Raw genomic sequence first — 27,520 nt, 5'->3', positions numbered from 1 at the left:
AGATTTCTCTTATGGTTGACGGACTTTGTTTTTAAAATTTTTTATTATGGAAAATTTTAGACATACACAACATAAAGAGAATAATAAAATGAACCCCATGTATCTATCGACCACTTTCAACAATTATCACCTCTCATTCATTGTTTCATCTATAATTCCACATACCCCTCCCCCTATTATAATCTTATTTTTCTTTCGAACATATTTTCTTCTGTATTGTGGTAACGTTCATCTAACATAAAACTCACCATTTCTCCCATTTGAAAGTTTGTAATTAAGTGGCATTTAGTAATTCACGATCTTGTACAACCATCACAACTACTTAATTTCAGAACAGTTTCATCAGCCCAAAAAGAAACCCTGTACCACTTAAGCAGTCACTCCCCATTCCCCTTTCCCTCCAGTCCTAGTAAACACTAATTTGCTTTCAGTTTCTAGGGGTAAGCATATTCTGGATATTTCATATGTATATAATTTTGAAGCAAATCTGAAATACTATATAATTTCATCCATAAATACTTTACTATGTACTTTATAAGGACTTTTTTTCTTTAAATAAGATTATTATCACACCTGAAAAAATTAAACAATAATTAGTATCGCAGAATACCTAGCCAGTGTTCAAATTTCCATTTGTGTCATAAGTGCCATACATTTGTTTTAGTTTGTTTGTTTGAATGAGGATCCACATAAGAGCCACAGATTGTGATTAGATTAGATACATCTTAAATCTCTTTTCATGTAGAGGTTTCCGCTTCATCTTCTTTTCCCCATTTGCAATTTGTTCAAGAAATCAAATTGTCTTAGAGAGAATCCCACTGTCTGGCTTTGGCTGCTTACTTCGCCGTGGTGGTGCCTAACATATTCCTCTCTTCTGTGTTTCCTGACCATTAATATTTCTGTCTGGAGTTGTGCTGTCCAACATGGTGGCCACTGGCCAGGTATAGTTATTGAGTACTTGAGATGTGCCTAGTGATAAACATTCTCTCTTTGACCAAATTTGAACCAGCTTCCTCCGAGTCCTCTTTCTGACTAGGTTCTGGCCTTTGGGCTTTGTCCTTGACCTGCTTAATTCAGTTTTAGCAAGATTCCTTCTGGGTCAGTTTAGTGAAAATCTCCCACACTTAATATCTGATCAAATTTCTCATCCCCATATCCTTCTCAATATCTTATTACCCTGGTCTACTGTCAGCAAGAATCCTGTTGAGTCCATTGCAGAAGAATCCTCCTAGCCTTGAAGTGTCCTCTTAGTAATTTTCCATTTACTGATCCTCACTTTGCTTCTTGCCTATAAATCTCCATGTATTCTTATGGTATTTGGAGTTGAGCCCTATCTCTCTCCTCTACTGCAAAAACCCACTGTAGTAGTCCCCTTCTTGAATAAGGTCTGCATTGCCATCTTTAACAAGTGTCTGAATAATTATTTTCTTTAACACTAGTTGAACTTGAGAAGTATTGTAAGTGTAAAATACGTACCAGATTTCAAAGACTTAGTACAAAAAAGGAATGTATCCCTTTAATAATTTTAGATTAATTTTATGTTGACATGATATTTAAATGTATTGGGTTAAATAAATAAATTACTAAAATTATTTTCACACATTTCTCCCAAGTTGCTTTTAATGTGGCAACTAGAAGATTTAAAATAATCTAGTGGCTTGCATTATATTTCTATTGGACAGTCCTTATTTAGAAAGACTTGATGAAATTAAGGTGTTTTTTTTGGGGGGGCAATTGTACTTCATAGGTAGAGTTGCACATGTCTAGCCAGAAGCACATAATATCTGACTGTTTTTGTGATGTTAACAACTATCGATTGTCAATGTTTGGATTTATTTATTCATTAAGGTTTACAAAATGGTGATATTTTAATTCTGTCATTCTTTTTGTAATTCAACTTCATCTACTATTTGGTTTACCAGTGGTACAGCTTGATAGGAAAGGCAAGATCAATGTTTGGTTATTTTCCTTTATCAATTCTCACAATTATCATTTGGCTCACAACCCATTGATCAGCTTTACAAATATTTAGCAGCACTTATTTTTATGTGCTTTTTAGAATGATTTACAAAGCTTACATAGGAATTAAGATGCAGGTTTGTAAGCAAATTGAATACTATCTGCTCCCAAACTGAGCTAATAAATGGCTTGCAGTCTTCAAGAATGTCAAGGTCATGTAAGACAAAGACTAAGGAACTGCTCCAGATGAAAGGAGACTAAAGAGTAGTGGCAGCTAAATACAACGTGTGATCCTGCCTGGACTGGATTCTGGATGAGGAAAAAAACTATTTTACCTTTTTTACTCTAAAGGACATTAGTGGGACAATTGGTGACAATTGAAAAAAGTTTGTAGACTAGATGACAGTTACCTTCCTGATTTTGATCATTGTACTGTGGTTATAAAGAAAATATCTTTGTAGGAAATGTACACTGAAGTATTCAGGGGTAAAGGGATATTATGCCTATAACTTATTCTCAAATAATTCAGAAAAAATATATAAAGAAAGAGAAAGAGAGGGGGAGAGAGGATGTAAAGCAAATGTAGAAACACTTGAGGAATCTGGGTAAAATGTGTACAGGAATTCTTTGTACTATCTTTGCAATTTTCTGTGAATTTGAAATTATTGCAAAAAAGTTAATAAACTAAAATAATGCCTGTGAACTTTAGAAATCTTGTCTATTCTCATTGCAAGTTTATATAAATTGGCATCAGTTTGAACTCAAAACCATATAAAAAGCACTGCAAATTTGAGAGGGGATCTGAAGAACAAAACAATAGTTAGGAACCAGTTCTGGGCAGGGTTGTATGGTGCTTTAAAATGTGTTTGTAAATCCTTTGATATTCCTTTCAAGACCTGGAGCTCAATTCCCCCTTCTCTTGAGTGTGAGTAGGACTTAGTGACCTGCTTCTAACAAATATGTCAGAACTGGTACGTCTCTCTTCTGAGACTAGGTGGTAAAAGACAGTGTGGTTGCAGAAGCACTCTGTTTTGGATCACTAGCTCTGGGGGAGGCCAGCTGCCGTCTCCTGAAGCTACTCAGACAGCCTTGTGGAGAGGCCCACATAAGGAGGAACTGAGGCCTCCCATCAAAAGCCATGTGAGTGCACCATCTTGAACATCTGATGCCTGGCTGGAACACCTAGAGAAGAGAATTAAAGAAACTAGTAAAAATGTAAAATAAGACATGAAGTTGAGAATAAAATCATGTCACAAAGTAGGTTTAAACTAGGAGAAGATTTCCTGGCAAAGGTAAACATAAGCCTCTTATGACAAGAAATCTTATGACAAGATACTTTGCCATTGCGTTTCTAGCACTTTCCAGGTAATTCTGATTCCTCCTTCGATTTAAATCAGTCATTTATTGACCACCCTTTGTTTAAGACACGCTCTTTGTACTCAAAATGCTACTTGGAAACATCCTTGGCTGCGAAAAAGGTTTTTTCATGCTCATTGTCCTTATTTGGTTCCTTTTGTTTGTTTCTGTGGTTCTATATTTGAGAAGCAATTTTATTATTTAAAATTTATCTTCAGAGAGAACTTACACACTTGGAAGGGGACAGCTATGTGCCTGAGAGTTACAGTTCACAGAACAGATATTGCTGTGGACATAAATCAGTTAACTGGAATTGTGATTTATGTACCTGTACTCTCCTATGGGTTGCTATACCTCCAAAGTAGTGATATATATATTTCCGGCCTTGCAAGGCTGAGACTCAGATCCTAGATGACCCAGTAGTCACATCAACTTGGTCAAAGTAGAAAAGGACAGGAAACAAAAATGAAGAATGAGGCCACAATCCATATTCACTATAAAAAGATGGTTTGCAGTGCTGGGAAAGCGGTCTTTGTTTATTGAGTATAAGACTGTATATTCTCTACTGAGATCGCTTAAATATTTGCAGATTGACTTGTGCTGCACATGCTTTCTCTATGAGATGTGAGACATATTACTCTCTGATGTAAAATCCTGGCTCAGGTTGAGTTCTCTGGGAGCAGAAACTGAAATGGGGATTCTTGTGTTAGTGCTGTGTTGAGGGAGAGCACTCAGGCAAAGGGGAGCCAGGGAAGCAGGATGGGGCAGGGGAAGGAAGTAAGTAAGGGTACCGTCTTGGCTGGAGACTTGCCCCAGCCTGATCACACGGGGCTCTCTGAACCGTTTGTACCACAGAATTGGTCTCACCTTGAGGCAGGGGGCTGGCTTTTTGTACTTCATGTCAGTCAGCTATTGGCTGTGGGCTGCTCTGTGGGGGGTGTGTGAAGGTGTAACCTCCAGGAGGTGGCTCCAGGTTGGCTAAGGGGAAGTCTTTAAAGAAGGGAACAGCTGTGAGCCATTAGCAGACAACACTCACTGATGGGTGCATTGCCTGGTGACAGGATTCTTGGCAGTGAACCAACGTGTCTACAATAGGTCTGAAATTTTTAGATGGTAATTATGTCAGAATCTGGCTAGATGTTCCCCAAACCCATTTCTTCTTCCTGGGTACACAGCTTGACTGCATTTTCCAAATGCCTTTGCAGTTCGGTACTGCCATATAACTCAGCTCTACCCAATACAAAGCAGGGAGAAGTGATATGTGCCACCTTTGGCTCTGGCCCATGAAACCCCCTATGCAAGCAGTCTTTCAAACACTCTCTTTTTTCAGCTTTGATGAGCTCCCTGTTTGTTTTTATAACTGCCTGATGCAGAGCATCTAGTGGTAGACTTTGAGGTCCCAGGGGATGGAGGAGCTAATAGTGTCCTCGAATGAACAGAAAGAGAACCACCCGCCTCCACAGACCCTTGTTGGACTGCGACATGAGCAAGAAACAAATCATTATTATGTTAACCTACTGAGAATTTTCAGGCCATTTCAGTAGTTAGCCTACCCTGACTTGTTTAGCAAATCCTCCATTTTTCAGGAACATGAACAGCTTCTGAAAATTTGATTTCCAGAATTTTATCAATTTAGTCAATAATAATTCTTGCTCGAATCTGTGATGACTGAAGTGCTGAATAACTAAAGTAAGAATTTGTTTTTATTCCTTTATAACATAGAAAAAACTCTCACAGTACGTTTGAGTATTATGGGCGATTATAAAAAGCACCATGAAAATATACGGCTAGGATAATTATTATCCAAAATCCTGTTCAGGGAAACGAAGCAGGAAGCTGCCTTCCCAAGGTTAGACAGCTTGCTATTGTTAACGATTAGTGAGAACTCTTGGCTCCAGTTCGTCTGACATAACTGTTGGACTTGCCCAGTGCACAGAAAGCTTTTTAACATTTCTGCTCGGCCATTCCCGGGGCTACCACAGGGGCTTCATTCTATGGAGAGAGGTGAAGTGTCTGATAACTTACATAAGAGGCCAGCAGGGCTGCTGAGAGCAAGCTGTTGCTTCTCAATTTGTCAAGTGTATGCTTCAGAGGATGGAGTTGGTATAGGAAGGAAGAGGGCCCATTCCCGCCCTCCCCTCCCACCACACACGTGGGTACAGGATATAATTTCACCAACGTTCAAAACCGGTTTTATGGGAGGCAGTCTCTTGTAAGATTCTATTGTTATTAGTGGTTTGTCGGGCAAATGGAGGTCCAAGTACTCCAACACCTCTCTTTCTCTTTGAATGTAGAACAAATTGGGTGAGATCCACATGGCCAACATCAACTTCGTTGTTGCCGGAATGGGATTGGACATTCGGATTGGGTTTGTGGCCACAATCAGGCTGCTTCTTAATCTCCCTGTCCCTTTCTTCCCCTCCTTAGAGAGCCTCTACAGAACAGGCCCTTACCTGGGAAGCAGCAAGGAAATTGCTGTCTTATACCCATCAAGTCCTGCAAGGGGGAACACAGAGTAGCTCCAAACTAGGTGCTTTCCATGTGGAAACAGGGAAAGAGTGGCGTCCCCTCTGAGGGTGACAGAATTCAGGGGTGGTGATGGTGGGAAGAGAGGAAGAAGGAGAGACAGAGACAGACAGCGACAGACAGAGAGGGACAGAGAGACACTGTTGGAACTAGGAATTAGGAGTTTCTTCTCTCTTCCGTCCTTTCTTCCTTAGAGAAGAGTAAATGAGAGGAGCTGGGAGAAGCGCCAATGTTACTCCGTCAATATTCCCTCTTGGGGAGTAGAGAGGAAATTTTCTCATGAAAAAATGTGGCCAGGGGAATAGGACTCTCTCTCATACTGTTAAAGATCTACCTTTCTTCATTTGTAGCAAAAAGAAAAAAGGTTAAAATCAGCCAAACAAGTGATGATTTAGTGTTTACAGTAGTCCCCCCCTTATCCATGGGGATATGTTCCAAGACGCTCAGTGGATGCTTGAAACCTCAGATGGTACTGAACCCTATATACACAGTTTTTTTTCCTATACATACACACCTGTGATAAGGCTTAATTTATAAATTAGGCACAGTAAGAGGTGAACGACAACAATAATAAAATAGAATAATAACAATATACTGTAATAAAAATGTGAATGGAGTCTCTCTCTAAAAATATCTTATTGTACTGTACATACCCTTGTGACGATGTGAGATCATATAATGCCTACGTGATGAAACGAAGTGAGGTGAATGACGCAGGCCTTGTGATGTTAGGCTACGTGAACACAATCACTGAGATACTGATAACCGAGAGAGTTACTGAGTGACTAATTGTGAGAAGTGTATACAGCCAGGAGACACTGGACAAAGGGATGACTCACTTCCCAGGGGGGATGGCACGAGATTTCATCACATTACTCAGAACACCGCACAATTTAAAACTTATCAATTGTCTATTTCTGGAATTTTCCAGTTAGTATTTTCAGACCATGGTTGACCATAGGTAACAAACCACAGAAAGCTAAACCCGGACAAGGAGGAAACTACTATACATTATTATCAATCCCTCGATAACTACTTTTTAAAGTTCACCAATCTCTGAGATACAATCTAAAGTATCTCCATATCTCCATGAAAATTTTGAAGCTCGGAGAAGCCAAATAGAATTCTTCATCCTGTCCTCTCTCAGGTGACACATAAATGGGCTATAGGTGTAAGAAAATATTAGGTCTTCATACTTAGAACAGGAGTCAGCAAATTTTTTCTATAAAGGGCCAGAGAGTAAATATTTTAGGCAATGATTCAACTCTGCCATTGTAGAATGAAAACAGCCATAGACAACACATAAATGAATGGGCGTAGCTGTGTTCCAATAAAACTTTGCTTATGGACACTGAAATGTAAATTTCATGTAGTTTTCATATGTCCTGAAATATTATTTGGCGCACAGGAAGAACTAAATTTTTTCGGCTATTAAAAAAATATAAAACCCATTGTTAGCTCGTGAGCCATACAAAACCAGGCAACTAGTCCTTGTTTTAGAAAACTCTTCCCTATAGGTAACCAGTGCTGCATTCTCACTTTGTTGTCATCTTCACGTGGGGCACTGATGCTGGATTTAAAGGGATAAAAGCATAACTTGAAGACCGTGTCTTGGCTATTCCTGAATATATTACTATTCTGGCTTTTCTGGCCAGGATGGAGCCAAAACAAGTGTGTATGTTTAGAATTGCAAGAGTATAAAGAAATTCTCTTCTAATAGTTCTTGTTTACTGTCAGCCTTAAGGAATAGGAGTGTTTAGAGTGTCTGCATTCTTATCTGTGTTTATTTTGAAGTTTGATAACTATTTCTTCTATTCAAAAAGCTGTTGTAGAAGTAAGGAACAGTACTTGGCATTCTTTAGATATTAAAACATTTTTAAAATGCCATTTTCCCTCCCGTGTCCTGGGTTTAAACGTTACTGCTGTTAGGTTACTGTGGCTGTGCCTCTGCTCTTTCGTTGAGCAGCTTCCCTTCTAGCATCCCAGAGCTCATCAGAGACTGCCCTTTCATCTTCTCTAGCTTGCTGTCCCTCACTCATTGCTTCCTTGGCACCAAGTTTCTTAGGCTCCTCCCTAACCTGTGATCCTCCCTCTCTGAGCTGTCCTTTGCCTCTCCAGTTCCACCGATTTGTCAACATCCATCTCAGGTTCCCTTCATCAAGTCTTCCTGGTTGAGCTCTGGCTCATGGCTTTTCTCCCTTTAAACTCCCACAGCACTTAGCTGGGATACACAATTTAGCATTTAATTATATATTGTCTTTTATTGTTTGTTTTTATTTGTTGTGTTCATTTTGTCTTTTCCAGAGAGGCTGCAGACTCCTCGAAAGCTACACATTTTGTATTTTTTAAAAGTTCCTCACAGTGCTCCTGGAGGGATACAGTCAGTATTCCCTATTCTACCAATAAGTGTTGATGATGGATTTGTAGGCACAGATGTGAGACTTTCTACCCATCTCTGCAGTATCTGGTGCTTAAGAAATGTCTGTCAAATTTATGAAACTGAGTTAGCTAATGAAGATCAGCTCCAAGTCTAGTATCCAGTTGGACAAATCACACCATCTCTGCATCCACTTTCTCATCTGCGAAATCGAGATGAAAATGTGTTCCCAGTCTACTTCAGAGACTTACTATGAGGCTTAAATGAGGTAATGTAGCTTTGAACTATGTGAATGTTAGGGATTATTACACCTCACATTTCTTTTCGCAGGAGTCACAGGGGAAAGTAGCGTTTGGCATTTATCACAAAGTGGGTTCCTTTCTAACCTTTGTTAGAATAGTGGACCATTCTCAGGGGACCCTGAATACAATGAGGAAGGTAGGAAGAGAATAAACATGATCTCTTGGTTTCTAGTTCTCCTGAGAAGGTATTACAGTTGTGAAAAATACAATGGCTGTGCGATTTTGAAATGGAAGTTCTCCAGCTAAGTCAGTCTTTGCTGCTCCAAACTTACCTATGCTTTCTGTACTCTTGTCCTCAAGCCTACTGCTGTCTTAATTCTCTCCTGGCAGGTCTCAAGCAAAACGTCATGTGAGAGAATCTTAGTGAAGAGATAAGAACTTCCTGCTTTTGGAGTGGATCCTCTTCTCTATTTCATTTCTTCAGATTCTAAAAGGGAAATATTGCTCTGACCATTATTTATGAATTGACGTAATTTTTCTTGTTTCTTATGTAGCTCCCCTGCCCCGCTAACCATGTGCTCATTTTTTCCTTTTCCTGTCCTTGGCTCTTATTTGAGTTGACCGAAATACCAAAGTATAATTGTTATCATCAGTGCTATCTGAGATGATGTTTGTTTTGTTTTTAAGTAAAATAAAACTATTTTGGGAGTGAAAGTTTATATATCTCTTTATCAAATCAAATTCCAAAACGAATTTTTTAAGTCCAGGTGCTTAACCCTGGAATGATTTTTTTCCCTCTTTGGCTTAGTGTTTCCCAGCGATGCTTAATGCATATACATGTGCAATTCTTCCCAAGACCTTTTTTACTCCAATTACTCTAGTATTTAACACTAACCGATGTTATTTCTTTTTAAGGCTCAACTCCAGGTTTGAGCCATCCCTTAGAAAGTGGCCGGAACCTTGTCGCCACCCTGAACGCTATGGAGAATCACTGGGACCCCATTCCTATGAAGATCTCTATCCTCCAGTTTTTCAGGACCTAAGTCGTACTGCCATGGAAAAAGGAACGCATCATTTCCCATGCCTCATCCCTTTTCTGGGAAAGGCATGGCGTGCGATGGGCTGGACACCTGCTCCAGTATATTAGGGAGAAAACACTACAGCCTTCCCCGCCCCTTGAAAAGCGCCCTTCACCAGGTTGAGACCTTTCCCAGCCAGGGCGGCGCGCCAAAGACGCCCCTCCGCTGCAGCGAAGGCACTGAACGGCCCTGGCCCCACCCTCTCAGGCCCCGCGGCGCGGGCGGAGCAGGTGATATCGCGCGGGGAGGGAGGCGCGCGTAGTTACCTGGCGAAGCGCGGGTGGGGTGGGGCGGGGCGAGCAGCGGGGGCGGGGCCGGGGTGCGATCCCAAGCTTCGATTGGTGCGCGCCGCGCCTGTCTCCATGTGCCGCGGCGCGGAGGCACAACATTCAAGTCCGGGGGCGGGGCCGGCGCGCGCCTGGAGGAAGCAGCCGCGCCGCAGCTGCGGGGCGTGGGGGCGGTGGCGGCGGCGGTCGAGGCCGAGGCTGAGGCGGCGGAGGCTGTGGGGAAGGCGGAGGCGCCCCATTCGGGGACGGTGCTCTGCCAGGGCTCTTTCTAGGCCCCATGGAGGCGGCAGCGGGCGGGGGCTGTGGCTCCGGGCTGCCACTCGTGCTGAGTGAGGGTGAGCAGCAGTGCTATTCCGAGATCTTCGCGCGCTGCACCGGCTCTGCAGGCGGGGGCCCCGGGTCCGGGCCCCCTGAGGCCGCCAGAGCCCCCCCTGGCGCGGCCACCGCAGCTGCGGGCCCCGTAGCCGAGCTGTTTCGGGCGTCGCAGCTGCCCGCCGAAACGCTGCACCAGGTAGGTCCTCCCACTCCGTGCCCCTGCGGTTCTCTAGGGATCATTTATGTGGGGATAAGGGGCGGGGTGGGGCGACAGGGCTGCCCACAGGGACCCGGAGGCCTTGGCCAGGTTGTATAGAGGGGGCTTCACAGCCGGGAATGGCGGCGACGCCCTTGTCCCCAGGGGGACACCAGCCTCTTCTGCAGCTAAGCAGCGCTGGGTGCGCTCCCCGTCTTCCTCCCCTGAGAGGACTGGCACTCTCTCCCCTTCTCCGGCTATTTCTGGGGTTCTGCAGCCGCCCAGACCCAAAGTTTGCCTTGTTCTGGAATTGGTGTTTGTTTTGGCTGGTGTCTGCTTTAACCTCTGCTAGCCGCTCCTGCCCTGCCCTTTCTTGGGTGCGTGGGAAGGGGTGGGCGCTCAGGGGGCCTCACTGGGATTTGAACTTGAAGGATGTGTGATGCGTGTGTCTGTAGGGCCGGGGCTCAGGACTTAATGTTGCCCGTTCTATATACTTGTCATATACATCTCTACACATATTTATCTATCTATATATATATCTGTATATCTACTGTATATATTCCCGCTAACCTATTTATGAATATTGGTATTTAACTGGAAAGCCCTAATGACAAGTCGCAGAGCAGGGACACAGGGCTGCAAGAGGATGCCTGTCACCGCAGAGCCAAGCTCCCTATTTAGGGCTAGAGGTGGACCCCAGAGGTCCATCGTGGGGGACAGCTGTATTGCACATGTAATCATTACTTGGACTTGAAAATAGAATTGGAAAGTAACATGTGTCATAGCTACGTCCTTTTGGCTGCTCCAAACCTGGAAAAGGATAAGTGAATGATCTACAGCAGATGCTGTTTCTGTTTTATGCTTTCCTTGGAGCTTGGAGCAGGACTACTTGATAAGCACTTTGTCTTTTGATGTTACCAGCACTAAATGCTGATAATTCTTAATATCGGGCCCAAAACGTGAAATGAAGCTTTTCTTAAAAGCAATAGCCAATATGAAAATTAATATCAATTGAATATTTAGAATGGGGAGTGGTATTTTAAAATGTCGTTCCAAAGGCAAACCGATGGTTTTATGGTTCACTTGTAATACCATTTTGTTTGCAGGTTTTTTTTTATATTGTTTAAGACTGCATTTTATACTGCTGGAGCATGCATATGTTTGTGAGCATAACATTAGCCACCTTTTAGATCAGGATTTCTGAAAATATAATTAGTATTCACAGAATTTAGCATGGCTGACTGTCCCTTAAGAAGTCCTTGATATGTAGATAGTTCTGCCACTGCTGTTGAGCAGTTGAGCTGGACCAGGTTGAGAAAAAGTGTGTTAAAACATAAACCATGGTTTTTACATCAGGCCCTCAGAATCCTCTCAATCATAATAAATTTATTAAATGCTGTCACCACTTCTCAACTGAAAGAGAAATAAGTGACTGAGGCCACACAGCAAGTGACAGCTGGGCACCTATTAAGGCTTATTTTGTTGTCAGTAATACATGGAGTGTGATAAGAGAAGGTGGATATATTAAATCTGAATATGTTGGGTGACCTCTTTAGGATCTGGGGAAAGGGTTTTCTTGGCATTAGAATTCATGCTCCCTTGAGGTGTAGATGATTTCAGAAGAACCCAAGACACAGTGCCTTTGCATGAATTAGATTCTATTCTTGATGTCCAGTTGAAACCTGTTTGCAAAAGACTGCTTCAGATGCTGGCAAAAGGAGACATCCTAGGGGATTGCTTGTAGTAAATCTCTCAGCTTTAAGCTCCCTTTTTCAGCCTAGCAAAACGAAATACATCCTTCCCCATTAACCTAATACAATTGCAGTAATCCAATATTCTCCTTACAGGTGAAAATTAACAGCAAAGGCATCCTGGACAGGGAAATGTAATCAGAAGAGATTCAAACAAAGCCAGGAGCTGGCAGCCACTTAATTTTTATCAACCACTTTGGTGGTGTATGGTGTGACGTGTATATGTGTATGTGCACGTGATTCATTCACCTTGATTTGCACTACTCCATGAGTGTGTTAGCCATTCTTTAAAACAAATGTAGACCTTTTTAGCCTTTCCCTGTTAAACAGAAACCTATAAATTCAGAATTAAGTGTCCCAACAGGTATAACTGCTCAAATCATGGAGGCACTAACCAGCTCTGGTAGTTTCTATGGTAACAGCCAGATTTTTCTTCTTAATAAGCATACAATTAAGATTACGATAATGTTCCAGGAAAAACGAAAATCTTACCTAGAGTAAATGTTCTATAAATATACTTAATTTTGTCTCCTCCTTGGAATAAAAATAAACCACTACACCTGTTACTTTGTTATGGAAATGAATGATCTTAGGGCTTTTTCAATTGACATATATATATATTATTTATTTATTAAAATATATTTTAACAGATTTAATTTTTTTCAGAGCAGTTTTAGGTTCAGAGCAAAGTTGAGGGGAAGGTACAGAGTTCCCATATACACCCTGTTCCCACCCTGCACAACCTTCCTTGTGATCAACATCCCCCACCAGAGTGGGACATTCATTACGATTGGTGAACCTACATTGGCACATCCTAATCACCCAGAGTTCATAGTTTACATTATGGTTTACTCTTGGTGATGTACAGTCTATGGGTTTGGACAAATGTAAAATGGCAAGTATCCATCATTATAATATGCAGAGTATTTTGACTGCCCTAAAAATCCTCTGTGTTCCACCTCTGTGCTTCATCCCTTCCTCTTACCCCCCAACCCCTGGCAGGCCACCGATCTTTTTACTGTCTCTATAGTTTTGCCTTTTTCAGAATGCCATATAGTTAGAATCACACAGTATGTAATCTTTTTGAATTGGCTTCTTACATTTAGTAATATGCACTTAAGATTCTTCCATGTCTTTTCATAGCTTGATGACTCATTTTTCTTAATGCTGAATAATATTCCATTGTCTGGATGTACCACAGTTTATTTGTCCATTCACCAACTGGAGGACATCTTGGTTCCTTTCAATTATGGATAATGTTGCTATAAATATCCATGTGTACTTAAGTTTTCAACTCCTTTGGTAAATACCAAGGATCACGATTTTTGGATCATACGGTAAGAAGTATGATCAGTTTTGTAAGAAATTGCAAACTTTTCCAAAGTGGATGTACCATTTTGCAATCCCCCTAGCAATGAAGGAGAGTTTCTGTTGCTCCACATCCTCGTTAGTATTTTGGTGTTGTCAGTGTTCTAGATTTTGGCTGTTTTAATAAATATGTGGTGGTATCTCATTGTTCTTTTATTTTACAATTCTTTGATGACGTATAATGTTGAGTATCATTTCATGTGCCATCTTGAATTATATTTTAATACATCAGAATAGCCTCCTATTTTAAAAGGCCTTTTGGACTCTACAGAGTATTTATCTTCATGTGCTGATTTATTTTAAAAGCAGGATTCTAGTACTAGGTAGAAAAATGGTAGAGTGAAAACATTTAAATTAGAAAAAGAAAATATCAGTGTCTGAGAAACAGGTAAATAGTTTTTGTTTAATGCTTTAAGGCAAAGAACGACAAATGTTAGAGTGATGGGTTTCCCAAGTTGTGAAGTATTTCATTAGTATTCAAAAACTAGTATTTTACTAGAAGACATATATTGTGATGGGAATCAGGTTTGGGTTTGATGTGTCTTTGAGGCATTTGAGTTTCTATTGTGCATCAGACGCTTCTAGCTGTTGAGGTTATAGCAATGAATCTAACACAAATCCCTATCTTCATGGAGCATACACTCCAATGCAAATATTTTTATTCTTCAGAGTTCAAGTAAGAAAAGATTTGAAATATAACATTTAGAAATAAAATGTCTACCTTAAACCAGCAAGTTTTGTGTTTGAAATAATGAATTAATAAACTACATGGGCTCCTTTATATTATCTATCTTTTACGATGGCGTCTTAGTCTCTGGGAATGCTGGTAATCATTATAATTATTTTCATGTTTATGATAGTTAACTTTTTTGTTTTGAAATGTCTTTATTTTTTATTAATATATAATTGACATATAACATTAGTTTCAGGTGTACAATAAAATGATTCAATATTTATATATATTGTGAAATGATCACCATAATAAATCTGGTTAACACCATGACCCAGTTACAGATTTTTTTCTTGTGGTGAGATTATTACAATTTACCCTCTTAACAACTTTCGAATATACAATATGGTATTATTAACTACAGTCACCATGCTGTACATTACATCCCCATGACTTACTTATTTTATAACTGGCCGTTTGTACCTTTTGAACCCCCTTTACCCATTCCTCTCCTGTACCTCTGGCAAGCACCAATTTGTTCTCTGTATCAATGAGTTGGGGGTTGGTTGGTTGGTTTTTAGATTCCACATATAAATGGAATCGTACAGTATTTGCCGTTCTGTGTCTGACTTAATAGTTAAATTAACTCTTGAACATTAAGGGGAATAGTTATAAAACACTGTTGATTCTGTATTATCAGGGGAAATCACTGAAGGAGAGAAAAGCCAATAAGTGATGTTTGATTGTTCAAGCAGCTTTGATTGAGACGAAGAAGTAAAACAAAGCGGTGAGAAGTAGGGGATATTTTAAAAATTCCTGTGCATGGTCTCTCCTTTGGGAAGAAGTCATATGTAATGGTATTCTTGTATTTCTTGAAGCAACTGTTTTAGTCATTAAAGAAAACTATAGGCAAAAGATAAAATTCTTGTGAACTTATTCTTATAATTAGCTAGAACTATTTTTAAAAAATGTTTTTATATTGTTTTGTATGGCTTTTGTATCCCTTTGCAGCATATACTTTAGGGAGATAGAGGACACCATACTAAAACAGTAACTAGGAATATATGCTGTTTGAGATAGTGTTCTTTTTTTTGTAAAAGAAAATGAATGCCAGCAGATACAGTAAGTTCCAGAGCCAAACCATTGTCTGGTTAAAAAGAGGATATTTGCACAGTTGTTACCTATTGACTTATCAAAAAAAAATTTTAGGTGTGCAAAATTAGAGCATGACCCAACAAGTAACTTGTACCCACCACTCAGCATAAGAAATAAAACAGCCCAGTTAGTGTGAAAGTTTCCCGTGACCCCTTTTTTGGTCCTATTTTCTTCCCTCCCTACTCCAGAGGTTACTGCTGTCCTGAATTTGTTGTGCATGATTTGAAAAAAGTTTTAATACTTTATTATATGTATGTGTATATATCGTGTGCATATGTATATTGTGCATGGATGTGTATGTACATATATGTATATATAGTATATGTATGTCATTAAAATAATACATTGTTTTATATGGCTTTTCGACTTAAAATGAGGAGTATCATACTCTTTATAACCTTCTGCTTGCTTTTCCTTTACTTTTTGGGGAAACAGACACATTCAGATCATAGCAGCAACCAACCAACCTGAGTGGATTAGGACTGAGGGGTTTCCCGGGACAATGGACTTTCAGTTTTCAAACCAAACTTGCTTTTCCTCTCATTATGTTTTTGAGATTCATCTTTGTTGACATACGTAGCTCTAGTTCATTTATGTTTCCTTTTTAAAAATCTTTATTATCTATTCTTACAATGTCTTATCATTATGGTGCTGTAGGGACCTTTATGCCTAAGGAAAGTAGGTGGCATTTTTCTTTATATAGAATGTCACATGACCGGGGGACTGTTCTAAACATGTATGAATATTAAAAATGCCTTCATAGAGAGAAAAATGCACACTGATACTCTTGAGAGTGTTAGAGGACCTTTGAGTTAATTGATTAAGCTTTCATAGAGTTGCTTTTTTTCTATCTTTTAAAAAATTTAATTTAAAATTTTTGTTGTCATCTTTTTTTAAATGGAAAATCTCAAATAAGTAGATAGAAAAGTGCATCAGACTCCTCTGCACTTGCCACCCGCGGTTGACAACCATCAATACATGGTCAGTTCCATTCCATCTCTATTCCCATTTTTGTTCCCTTTCCCTTCTACCCTTCTGTTTTCCTGAAGCAAGTCTCAGACATCATATGATTCATAGGTTTTATCTTTAAGGAAGAAATCTGGAGGTGATAAGAGCAGATGGGAACATGTAAAGGTTTAATCTGGGCAGAAAAAGTGCTGTGTTTTATGGCCACATGGCAAGATTGAGTGATGGTTCCACGCAGTCAAGCCACTGGCAGTCTTTAAGATAATGATATTTGAGAACTGATTTAGAATAATTGGGGAAACCAATAGAGAGACTGAGGAAATAACAAAGTGAAGACTTAGAAATACAAGATAGATTTGAATATTGTTCCAGTTTCACGCTCATAACTAGGGACTGCCCTACTTTAAGGGTATAGAAAATTAGTTTTGAGGAAATCTCGAGTTGTTTTGGTAACTTTTTAGAGCGGTTTGGTTCCTTTCCAGATTTTTTGAAACATTCTATTGGTTTTCTAAAGGTAAATGTTTAGTATTTTGTATTTATTATCATTCTGTTCTTCAGTATGTGGCTATTGGTGCGCATCTGTCTTAGTCCATTCAGGCTGCTATAAGAAAATACCACAGACTGGTGGCCTATAGACAACAGATATTTATTGCTCATTCCAGAGCAATATCAGAGACATTAGTGCCTTATAAAGGCACTAATCCCATTCGTGAGGGCTCCACTCTCATGGCCTAAGCACTTCCCAAAGGCCTCACCTTCTAATGCCATCATATTGGGCATTAGGATTTCAGCATATGAATTTCAGGAGCACAAACATGTTCAGATCATAGCAGCAACCAACCAATCTCGGTTGCCCAGGACTGATGGATTTCCTGTGGCATGGGACTTTGAGTTTTCAAACCAAGGTAGTCCTAGGCAAACTGGGGTGGTTGGTCACCCCCTCTGTTGGTTACTGCATTAGTTATCTATTGCTCTATAATGAATTTATGCAAATTTAAATTTAAAACAACACATATTTATTATCCTTGTTTCTATGGGTCAGGAGTCCTGACATGGCTTAACTGGGTCTTTAACTCAGAGTTTTACAAGGCTGAAATCAAAGTGTTTGCCAGGCAGCATTCCTTTCTGGAGCTTGGAGACCTCTTCTAAGCTCACATGATTGTTGGTGGAATTCAAGTTCCTTATGATTTTAGGACTAAAACCCTCAGCTCCTAGAGGCCACCCACAGTTCCCTGCGACATGGAACAGGCATGTTCCCTCTCCACAGGCAGTTCATAACATGGCTGTTTGCTCCTTGAAGGCCAGCAGGAGATTCTCTCTAGTCAGCTTAGATGAGTGACATCCCATCGCCTTTGCCATACTCTGTTGGTTAGAAGCAAGTCTCAGGTTCTGTCTGCACTCAAGGGGAGAGGATTATACAAAAGCATAGACACCAGGAAGTGAGAATTAGTTGGGGTTGGGGGCACCTTAGGATCTTTCCACTACACTTGCCTTTCAGTTTTCTGAAGTAGGAAATTACTGTTTAGTGCTTTTTGGCCAGAATAAAAAATATATATATTTTTGCTTAACCACTCGTTTCAAATTTTTTTATCTTCTCAGAAAACATTTCCATGCATAATTCATTTTCTTATACCAAGTAGAACTGGCAAATGTGTATCTTCTTAGTTATTATTTTCAATTTTAGTCTTTAGGCAGTTCGTTTTCCCTCTCAACTAGTACGAGGCAGGAAAAAAGTGAAAAAGCAGATATGAATGCCCTGCATGCCACCCCTGCACAGAATACTCTAAAGCAGGTTCCAGATGTCTGTAGATTTAGATGTGGGAAAAGTACATCTATATACTAAACCCCTAGCTGAAATGGAGCATTTCCTTACATTATGCATGCAGGCAACAAACCACACAGCAGCATTAGCAGTACCTGTGACTTTATCACCTGTAGAAATAGAATGTTTTTAAATCATATTACAATTGTTGCAGGAATTTCAATGACAGTTTACAATAGTTTAGACTCATTGGCTGATCTTATTCATTGTGTTAATAAAGAAACATATGTGTTACTACCACAAACTTGTTTTTTAGTATTTTGATAGCTGTATTTCAATATATTTTGTTTACAATCCTATGTATTTTAACTGTTTAATTTTATGCATTTAAAAACATTATTCCGAGAAGAGGTCCATGCAGACTTCCAGAGGGGGCCACAGCACAAAAACGGTTAGGAAGCCCTGCTCTGAAGAATTGTCAGGATTAGAAATTTCAGTTCTTCGGGGTTCATTATTTCCACAGTCGGAATGGCAGTGGTGGTGCTGGCAAGCCCTGTCAGGAATGAGATTCCATAAGGCTACTGTGGTCCTTCCCCCTCTAGTCCATCTTGCAAGGGGGAAGGAAGCGGGAGTGAGTAAATGCTCAGGTGCTTCCTCCAGGACCTCAGCCTTTAGTCCCTGCAATCCCTGGGGTCCCTGCAGGCCTGGCTCTGAGCTCTCTCTGCGTCTGACCTTTCTCTCTGGCCCTCTCAGCTCCGCCTGGCTCTGGAGAGCCCCTCTGGAGCAGGTGTCAGTTGGCTGTTAGGCCTCTTTTATTTACCACTATTATCTCTGCTCCCTTGACTATCTAGACCATGGACTCGAAGGAAAAAGTGATTTTAACAGTCTGGAAACCCAGCTATCTTCACAATTTAATTCACAACCAGGAGAGGCTATTAACATTAAGCTAGTAGTAAATGTTTGCTTTGACTTTGTTCATTTCTAACACTTTACCATTGGTTTACAAAAAAAATATCTTCGTTCAGCCTCCAAGGAGTAATTAGGTGGTTCACCTGTGTTAATTTCCTGACTAACAAGTAAATCCCATAAACACCAGCAATTAAGAATTGTTTTTTTTTTTAAAAGCAGGCTTTCTTAAATGCGTAATGTTTGCCCTTGATGTCTTCAAAAGAACATATTTAATACAATAATCTCTTTATTTCTCCCTTAGTTCAGGGTCAGCCTTGTGAAAAACAGATGATTATACATGGACAGCTTTTTGCCCCGGAGATGTTTGGTGTGTTTGCTTTTTGATTTTTTTTCTTTAGGATCTCTTTCAATTTCAAAATATTTTAACTCCTCTCCTTTGCATATGCTCCAGTACTTTTATAGTCCTATTACTGAGAGATGGCAATGGAAGTAAAGCATGTGCAGTTTAGTATGTGGATGTTTTAGATTCGTTTAATATATTCGTTGTTCTAGATCAAGGGTTTTCCATCTCAGCACTATTGACACTCTGGTCTGGGGCATTCTTTGCTGTTGGGCCATCCTGTGCACTGTAGAATGTTTAGCACTCCTGGTCTCTATCGACTAGATGCCAGTATCTATCCCTCCCCCAGGTGTTACAGCCAAAAATGTTTCCAGACATTGCCAGATGGCCCCTGGCCTAAATTGACTCTGGTTGTAGATACGTGATGATAACCTTCATAGTAGCAGTTACCAATTATTTACTGATTACCATGTATTTGGCCTCGTTTTATAACTTGTAGAATGCTCATCTCATTTAATTCTCACAACCAAACCACGAGATAGCTATTGTCATCTCCTGTTTGAAGAAAACAAAATAGAGGTGCAGAGGTTCAGTAACTTGCTCAAGGTCACAGAGATAAGTGACTTCTGGCAATACCTTTCATAATTATTTGGGTTGAAATTCAGTCTTTGTCAAGGAGACAGACTAAAAATAAAGGGAGGTTTCCCTGTGGTGTCTTAATGGAGAGGCTGTCGCTTTCATAGCAGTTCTGTGTAAATATTGGAATTCTTGTTTAAAGGGTAATCCCATGGGTGTGCATCTGAGTAAGGGTTTTGGGCCATTTCTAAGGAGCTTCTGTGGTACGGTGAAGTGGAACATGGAACAGTCTAGGGGCAAGGCTGATCAAACTTTGAAGCCAGGGAAGCCATCATAAATTGGGGTAAGGCTATGTATCATTCAGGGCCCTGCAGGAAATGGCATGCTCAGAGGGTTTTGCTGAAAGCAGGTGATGAGGCGTGGAGAGACTAGCGGTAGCAGGAAGCCAGTGCTGTCCCTAGAGCTGAAGGAGCAAGGGGAGGGAATGTTGTTGCTGGAGCTGTGAAAGGTGGCTGCCCTACAGACACAGTAGTCTAGAAGAAAGCAGCCATTGCCAGAACTGTGGCCAGGGAACAGCTAGTGGGCTGGGGAACAGATAACCCACTCTGTCTCCTGCCACTTGATGTGCTGCAGTGCCTCTTACTGTCCTCACCCAAATGGGAGCCAGAGGCGGGGGAGCCTGGGTGTTGAAGCTATAGAGGCCAGCCTCCTGGGCAGAGGGGATTAAGAAGGGCTGGGAGTGGCTCTGAGGAACAAATGGAGTGAAAGCTAGCATAGGCTACAACCTGGTCTGGGAAGCACCACCCTGGATCCTCTGGAGAATGGGGCACGGCTGTTGTGGAGAGCGAAGGAAGTCCATTCGTGCCAAGCAGGGCCTGGGTATAAGGCCAACAGGAGGAATAAGAGAGGGCCAGACAGGGGCAACTGGCCCATCCAAGCTGCGATTTTGCTCTTTTCCAGGGAAACCTTGAGGACTGTGGGACTGTCTGTCCGCATTTGGATATGGGGCATGTTGCTTTTTGATTAGAGTGGGGCATTTCCATGAGTTGCAGTGTTTGTGCTTGTTCAGGGTGCTGGAGAAAATATAGCAACTGAGTGGCCTTCTTGGAGATTCTGCCAGGAGAAGTAGCTGTACATGGTGGGAAAGGTCACCGTAGAACCAGAGATGAATTAGTTCAGGGGAGTAGAAAATGCCTTATAATGTCTGGGGTATGGGTTTGCCTTTGTTTAGCATTTTTCTTTCTCTGTAGGATGGGATTCCTATAGGGACTCTTCTTCACCCAAACTTTGCTGTATGTGTATACATATCCACTTAGGATTTCTTTGTACATTGCTCAAACTCACTAAAGGTCCTGTTGAGTAAACTGAAGCCTTAAAAAAAGCAGAATTCTCCTCATGTACTGTAAAGTAAAGGCAAATGCACAGAAACAACTCTTTTCTCTTTTACATTCTTCATGGACTAACTTATCTTCTGGAAAACTTGTTGCCATGGCAATGGGATATTACCTATCTCCATAATGTACTACATAAAAATAGCCCTTTGTGTTCGAGGGTGATGTTGGTGACAGGTGGTTGGGTGAATGTATAGCAGGGTGCTTTGTCAGCATTCCATTGTTTAAAGTTGTGAAATCAAAATGAGTATTGATTTTTTTTCCTCACAAAATGTAATTTTATCTGGAATAGGCAGGTAGTGGTGCTCTGTTTAATTATGAATTACAAACCTTCCTTTGCAGGTTAGCTAAATATAATGGCTGGAGCCACCTCTTACAGTGATAAGTAAATGGCTTCTCTTTCTCTTGGTGCTACAGGGTGTGCAACACAAGATTTGGTGGGGGGAGCAAGTAGTATACTTCTCTCGTTCTTGAACAAATGGTTCTACCTAACTGCCTTGTACTTTAAACTAAGAAGTAGCAAGTGGTCAGGTGGAATAGATGAGCTCTGAGCTGTTTATCAAATATTAACTTCTTATAGTTTCTTAAATAGAACGAATCCTTAGTGAAAGTCCGTCTCCCTGCTGATTTTTGCGTTGGCTTCACATGTGTAGCCAAGGATGGAATCTTGACCCTAACCTTAATTTTTCCTTTGAGAAATCCTTTGGGCAATTTCTTAGAGCAGTAACTCTCAAACATTTTGTTATCTTTTCACCTTTCTTCTAGACATTTATCTCATATATAAATAGCTTCCTGATGCTGAAATAAAATTTACTCTAGTTTTGAGAATTTTAGACTCGAGAAAATACCATGCTTGGGAATTTTGGACCTAAAAGTCATCTCTCTAATTCTGATATGCATTCTACTACTGCAGAAATGGAATCATGGCCTCTGTCTTTTCCCTTGGAGTCAGTACGAATGTCTTTTGCTAATCATATCAGAAATAGTTGTTGAGTGGCTTGCTGTGTATGCAATACTACTCTTAGAACTTTTTTTGTGTATTAACGCACTTCCCATAAACATTTTTAATAATTTTTTGTTACTATTTTCCAGATGAGGCATACTTATCTGTATGCTTTTCTGTTTCAGGTGAGTAAATTTTGTTGTGCAGTGTAAAACTTGGTTGCTCCTTCTTGCTTTTCAGTATGTTGAAGTGTTTCTAATACTGAAAGCATTCTGCTATTGGGATGGCAAAGTACAGTCCATTATGTTGTCTATTTATTTATATTTTTTGGTATGGCCTATGAGCTTAGGTTGGTTTTTCCATTTTTATTTATTTTTATTTTTTAAAATTATTATTATTTATGCCTACAGCACCTGGTCTTCCTAGGTGGTCTCCCATTCAAGTACTAATCAGGCCTGACCCTGCTTAGCTTCCGAGATCAGACATCAGGCTTGTTCAGGGTGGCATGGCCGTAGACTATGGACTGTGGCTCCGCTGGGGTGTGTACCCAGGACCTTCTGCATGTAAAGCAGACGTGCTAACCACTATACTATGGAACGATGTCCAGTTTTTCCATTTTTAAATGGTTGGAAGAAAATAAAAATGTTTCATGACATCTGAAAATTATGTAAAGTTCAAATTTCAGTTTCCATAAACAATGTTTTATTGGCACACACCCATACTCGTATTTATGTATTGTCTGTGGCTGCTTTCTTTCTATAGGGGCCCAGTTAAGTAGTTGTAACAGACTGTACAGTCCGCAGAACCTAAACTATTATCAGGAAAAATGTGCCAACCTCTACTCTATAGTCTTCTATATCTAGGATGGGAAGTTGTATTGAATAATAAAAGCAGATCGGATTTATATACAGGTTCATATGTATTTGAATTCTCTTTTGGTATGTATTATATTTTCCTCTCTTCCACTAAATGTTACTGTTTTCACCAGTTTAGGTTCACGTATTATGGCATAGTTCAAATGTATTCAATTTCAGCTCTCTATACCTATCTTGGTTATCATAACAAATACTTTTAACCCATTTCAAGTGAGGGGAAGTAATGACTTTTATCGTTTTACTAATTAATGTTTTCCTTTACTAGGTCAGTAATTATAATTCCTCTAGCTCTACTTATTTATAACTATATTGCTTTCGACTTTTGGGCTTTCAACTAACATGCAAACATTGATACTTTAGTAATCCTAAGACACCTGCACTGATTGTTCTATTTTAATTTAATAAATCTTGTATGTGATAAAGATTGCATCTTTTATATTCACCCTGTTGGATATAATATACTCAATTTTCATGCAGTCATTTAAAAAAGTATGTTTTCTCCTTTATCTCTCATTTCTCCACTTTTTAAATAACAGCTTTATTGAGATATAAATAATACAGCTCACCCATTCAAAGTATACAATTCAGTTTTTAGTATATTCATTATCTATTTCTAGAATATTTTCATCAACCCAAAAAGAAACCCTATACCCAATAGCAGTCACCGCCAATCCCATTATCCCTGGACAACCACAACTCTGCTTTCTATATATATGGAATCGCCCATTCTGGATATTTCATATAAATGAAATTGTACAATATACGATCATTTATGACTGTTTTTTTTTTTTCATTTAGAATAACACTTTCAAAGTTCATCCATTGTTGTAGCATGTGTCAGTACTTTTTATGGCCCAATATCCTATTGTATGAATATACCACAATGTATTTATCCACACATCAATTAATGGACCTTTGAGTTGTTTCTACTTTTTGGCTATTATGGATAATGCTGCTATGAACATTCGTCTACAAGTTTTTGTGTGGATGTATGTTTTCATTTCTCTTGGTTAATTACATAGGGATGGAATTGCTAGGTCATGTAGTAACTGTGTTCAACCTTTTGAGAAACTGACAGACTCTTTTCCAAAGCTGCTGCACCATTTTATATCCCCACCAGCAATATATGAGGATTCCAGTTTCTTCATATCCTCACCAACGTTTGTTATTGTCTGTCTTCAGTTATAGCCATCCGAGTGGGTGAGAAATGGTATTTTATTGTGGTTTTAATTTGCATTCCCTTGATGACAAATGAAGTGAATATCATGTGTTTATTGGCCATTCGTATATCTTCTTTAGGGAAATGTTTATTTAGATCCTTTGACCATTTTTAAATTGAGTTATTTGTCTTTATAAAATAATGAGTTTGTAAGAGTTCTTTATATAGTCTAAGTCCCCTATCAGATAAGTCACTTAAAAATTTTTCCCCCATTCTATGGGGTTTTACTTCTTTGAAGCACAAAAATTTTAAATTTTTGATGAGGTAATTAATTTTTTTTCTTGTTGCTTATGTTTTTGGTGTCATATTTAAGAAACCATTGTCTAATTGGTACAGCCACTATGGAAAACAGTTTGAAATTTTCTCAAAAAATTAAAAATAGAAATATCTTTTGACCCAGCAATTCCACTTCTGGGTATTTAATCAAAGAAAACCAAAACACTAATTCAAAAAGATATGTGCATCCCTATGTTCACTGCAGCACTGTTTACAACAGTTAAGATATTGGAGCAACCTAAGTGTCTATCAATAGGTGATTGTATAAAGAAGATATATGTACACAATGGAATATTACTTGGTCATAAAAAATGAAATCTTACCATTTGCAACAATATGGAGGGACCTGGAGGGTATTATGCTAAGTGAAATAAGTCAGACTGAGGAAGACAAATACCATATGATTTATATGTGGAATCTAAGGAACAAAATAAATGAACAGAGAAAACAAAAACAGATTCATAGATAACAGAGAACAAACTGGTGATTGCCAGATAGGATGGGGGTTGGGGGCTGGGTGAAAAAAGTGAAGGGATTAAGAAGTACAAATTGGGAGCTAGAAAATAGTCACTGGGATGTGAAGTACAGCATAGGGAATGTAGTCAATAATATAACTATGTATAGTGCCAGGTGGGTACCAGACTAATCAGAGGGATCATTTCATAAATTATATAAATGTCTAACCACTATGCTGTAACCCAAAACTAATGTAAAATAATATTAAATGTCAACTCTAATTGAAAAAAAAAATTAAAAAAAGGTTAAAAACCATTGCCTAATCCAGGATCACAAAGATTTACCTCTAGATTTTCTTCTTAGAGTTTTATAGTCTTAGCTCTTATATTTAGGTCTTTGATCCATTTTGAATTAATTTTTGTATATGGTGTGAGGTAGGGGTTCAGCTCCAGTCTTTTGTATATGGGCATTTAGTTGTCCTAGTATCATTTGTTGCAAAGTTGTCATATCATCTTTCTTTTCCCATTGAATGGCTTTGGAACCCTTGTCCAAAATCAGTTGACCAAAAATATGAGTTTATGTGTGGACCAGCCATTCTAGTCCATCGATCTTTATTTCTAGCATTATGCCTGTACCACACTGTCTTGATTTGTTGTATTTATTTTTGAGGCACATGGCTCCCTTCCTCCCCCCCACACGTAAATTAGGATATTTCACACTCAGTGGTATCTTACATTTTATCAAAGCTTGCAGATTCTGTGTTAGTGGCTTGGAATAGGATACTGGAGTCTAGAATGGAGCACTGTTAAATCTTAGGAACTAAATGGGTGGGAGGTTGGGGTAGTGAGAGAGGTGGTAAATTGGATGCTCCTCTAGTGTTTAGCAGCAAACTCAAAGCAGGAGTCAAAAGTAGTCTAGCTTTACATAATTTCAAAGCTGAGTACTGATAGTTCCAGTTTCTTTTAATGGATTCTTTAAAGAAATGCTACATCACCGAATGCTGTTCATGGTACAGAGAACAACACTGTGGAAGAATATGGACATTGACTACTCTTAGTCAAAAAGATTGACATGAGTCCAATTCTGAATGTGAAGAAAATTTTAGGAAAACCTTCAACAACTAATTTTGCTGATTTTCTTTTTTATATATATGAATGATAAATGAAAAATCTGTCTCAAAGAGCTCCTTTAATAGTCGAAGGTAAATGTTAAGTGGCAACGTATTACGTCATATCTAGTGTTTTCTTAGTGCTACCTAAAATAATGGTGTCTTAGGTTTGAAATGCTGTCATCCTCCTGCTTCCAGCTCTGTTTACACCTCGGAGGGAGTTGGGTCCTTTCCCAAAGTCTGTTGTATGAATTGACCTCTTGGTTTCCACTTCCTGCAATCACTGTATGTCCATCTGTTTTCTGTGTCTCCACCATAATTTTGTTCTTTGTCTTGTTCTTGTAGGTTTAAGCCTTAAAAGAGAGCCCTTTATTATTCTAGTGAAGTTTTGAGTGGGAGTAGAGGTTACCATGTATGTTGAATCCAGTAGGAATATTCAGTCACTCAAGAGATGAGCTTACAGAAAATGACTTTTAGAAAAGTTGCATCACCCTGCTCCCTTAGTGTTAATATCTTGCCTAATTATAGTACGATGATCAAGAACAGGAAATGAACATTGGTACAATATTCTTAACTAAACTACAGACCTTATTCAGATTTCATGTTTTTCCACTAGTGGTCTATTTCTCTTCCAGGATACTATTCGGGATTTCATATTATGTTTAGTTGTTATTTCTCCTTAGACACATCTAGTCTGTAATAGTTCTTTAATCATGTTTTTCACGACACTTTGAAGAGTATTGAGAATGTCCCTCAATTTGGGTTTGTTTGATGTTTTCTTATGATTTGAATAAGGTTGTGCATTTTTGGCAAGATGGCTAGAAAAATGATGATGCATCCTTTTCAGTACAGCGTATCAGGGAGTTCATTATTACTGGTGACATTTACCTTGATTCCTTAGGTTAGTGTCTGCAGGATATCTTTCCCTTTGTAGTTTAAGTATTTTGAGGAAGATGCTTTGAGACTATGCAGATAACCTATTTCTCCTCGAACTTTTGCCCATTAATTTTTATCACTCATTGGTGGATCCACATCCATTTCATTTCATATTATTTCCTAGAGTATTTGTGATAAATATTTGATTAAGTAAAACAGTGCCATGCCCTACAAGAAACAAAGATCAATTACACTAAAGTCCTATTGTACTAGTTAGTGTAACACTAGCAACTGTGTACCCCAACTTTCAGAAGCTTAACACAACAGAAGCTTTTCTTCCCAATGTAGGTATTTCTGGTTATGTAGGTGTTCTGCCATGTAGTGATTCAAGGACACAGGTTAAACTTTTTATTTTGAGGTAATTTCAAACTGACAGAAATGTTGTAAGAGTAGTATCAAGAAATCCTGTATACCTGTTACCTAGATTTACTTAACATTTGTCACATTTGCCTTATTTTTTCTCTTCCATATAGACAAATTTT

The 27,520-nt window shown here is 39.3% G+C and overlaps 1 protein-coding gene and 1 pseudogene across 1 annotated transcript in view; one reads left to right on the top strand and one right to left on the bottom strand.

The window, feature by feature from the left end:
• The first annotated feature begins 9,970 nt into the window (after window positions 1-9,970).
• Window positions 9,971-27,520, top strand: part of REPS2 (RALBP1 associated Eps domain containing 2) — a 187,451-nt gene continuing 169,901 nt past the window's right edge. The window contains exon 1 of the mRNA XM_039852292.1: window positions 9,971-10,337. Coding sequence (XP_039708226.1) covers window positions 10,104-10,337 — 234 coding nt within the window. The 5' untranslated portion in view covers window positions 9,971-10,103. The remainder of the gene's footprint in view (window positions 10,338-27,520) is intronic.
• LOC120594315 (uncharacterized) lies at window positions 22,570-22,685 on the bottom strand (annotated as a pseudogene).

The sequence above is a fragment of the Pteropus medius genome, unplaced genomic scaffold (genome assembly GCF_902729225.1).
Source record: "Pteropus medius unplaced genomic scaffold, Ma_sr-lr_union100, whole genome shotgun sequence".
Taxonomy (NCBI): domain Eukaryota; kingdom Metazoa; phylum Chordata; class Mammalia; order Chiroptera; family Pteropodidae; genus Pteropus; species Pteropus medius.
The sequence above is the reverse complement of the archived record's forward strand: the minus strand, read 5'-3'. Positions and strand labels throughout refer to the sequence as shown.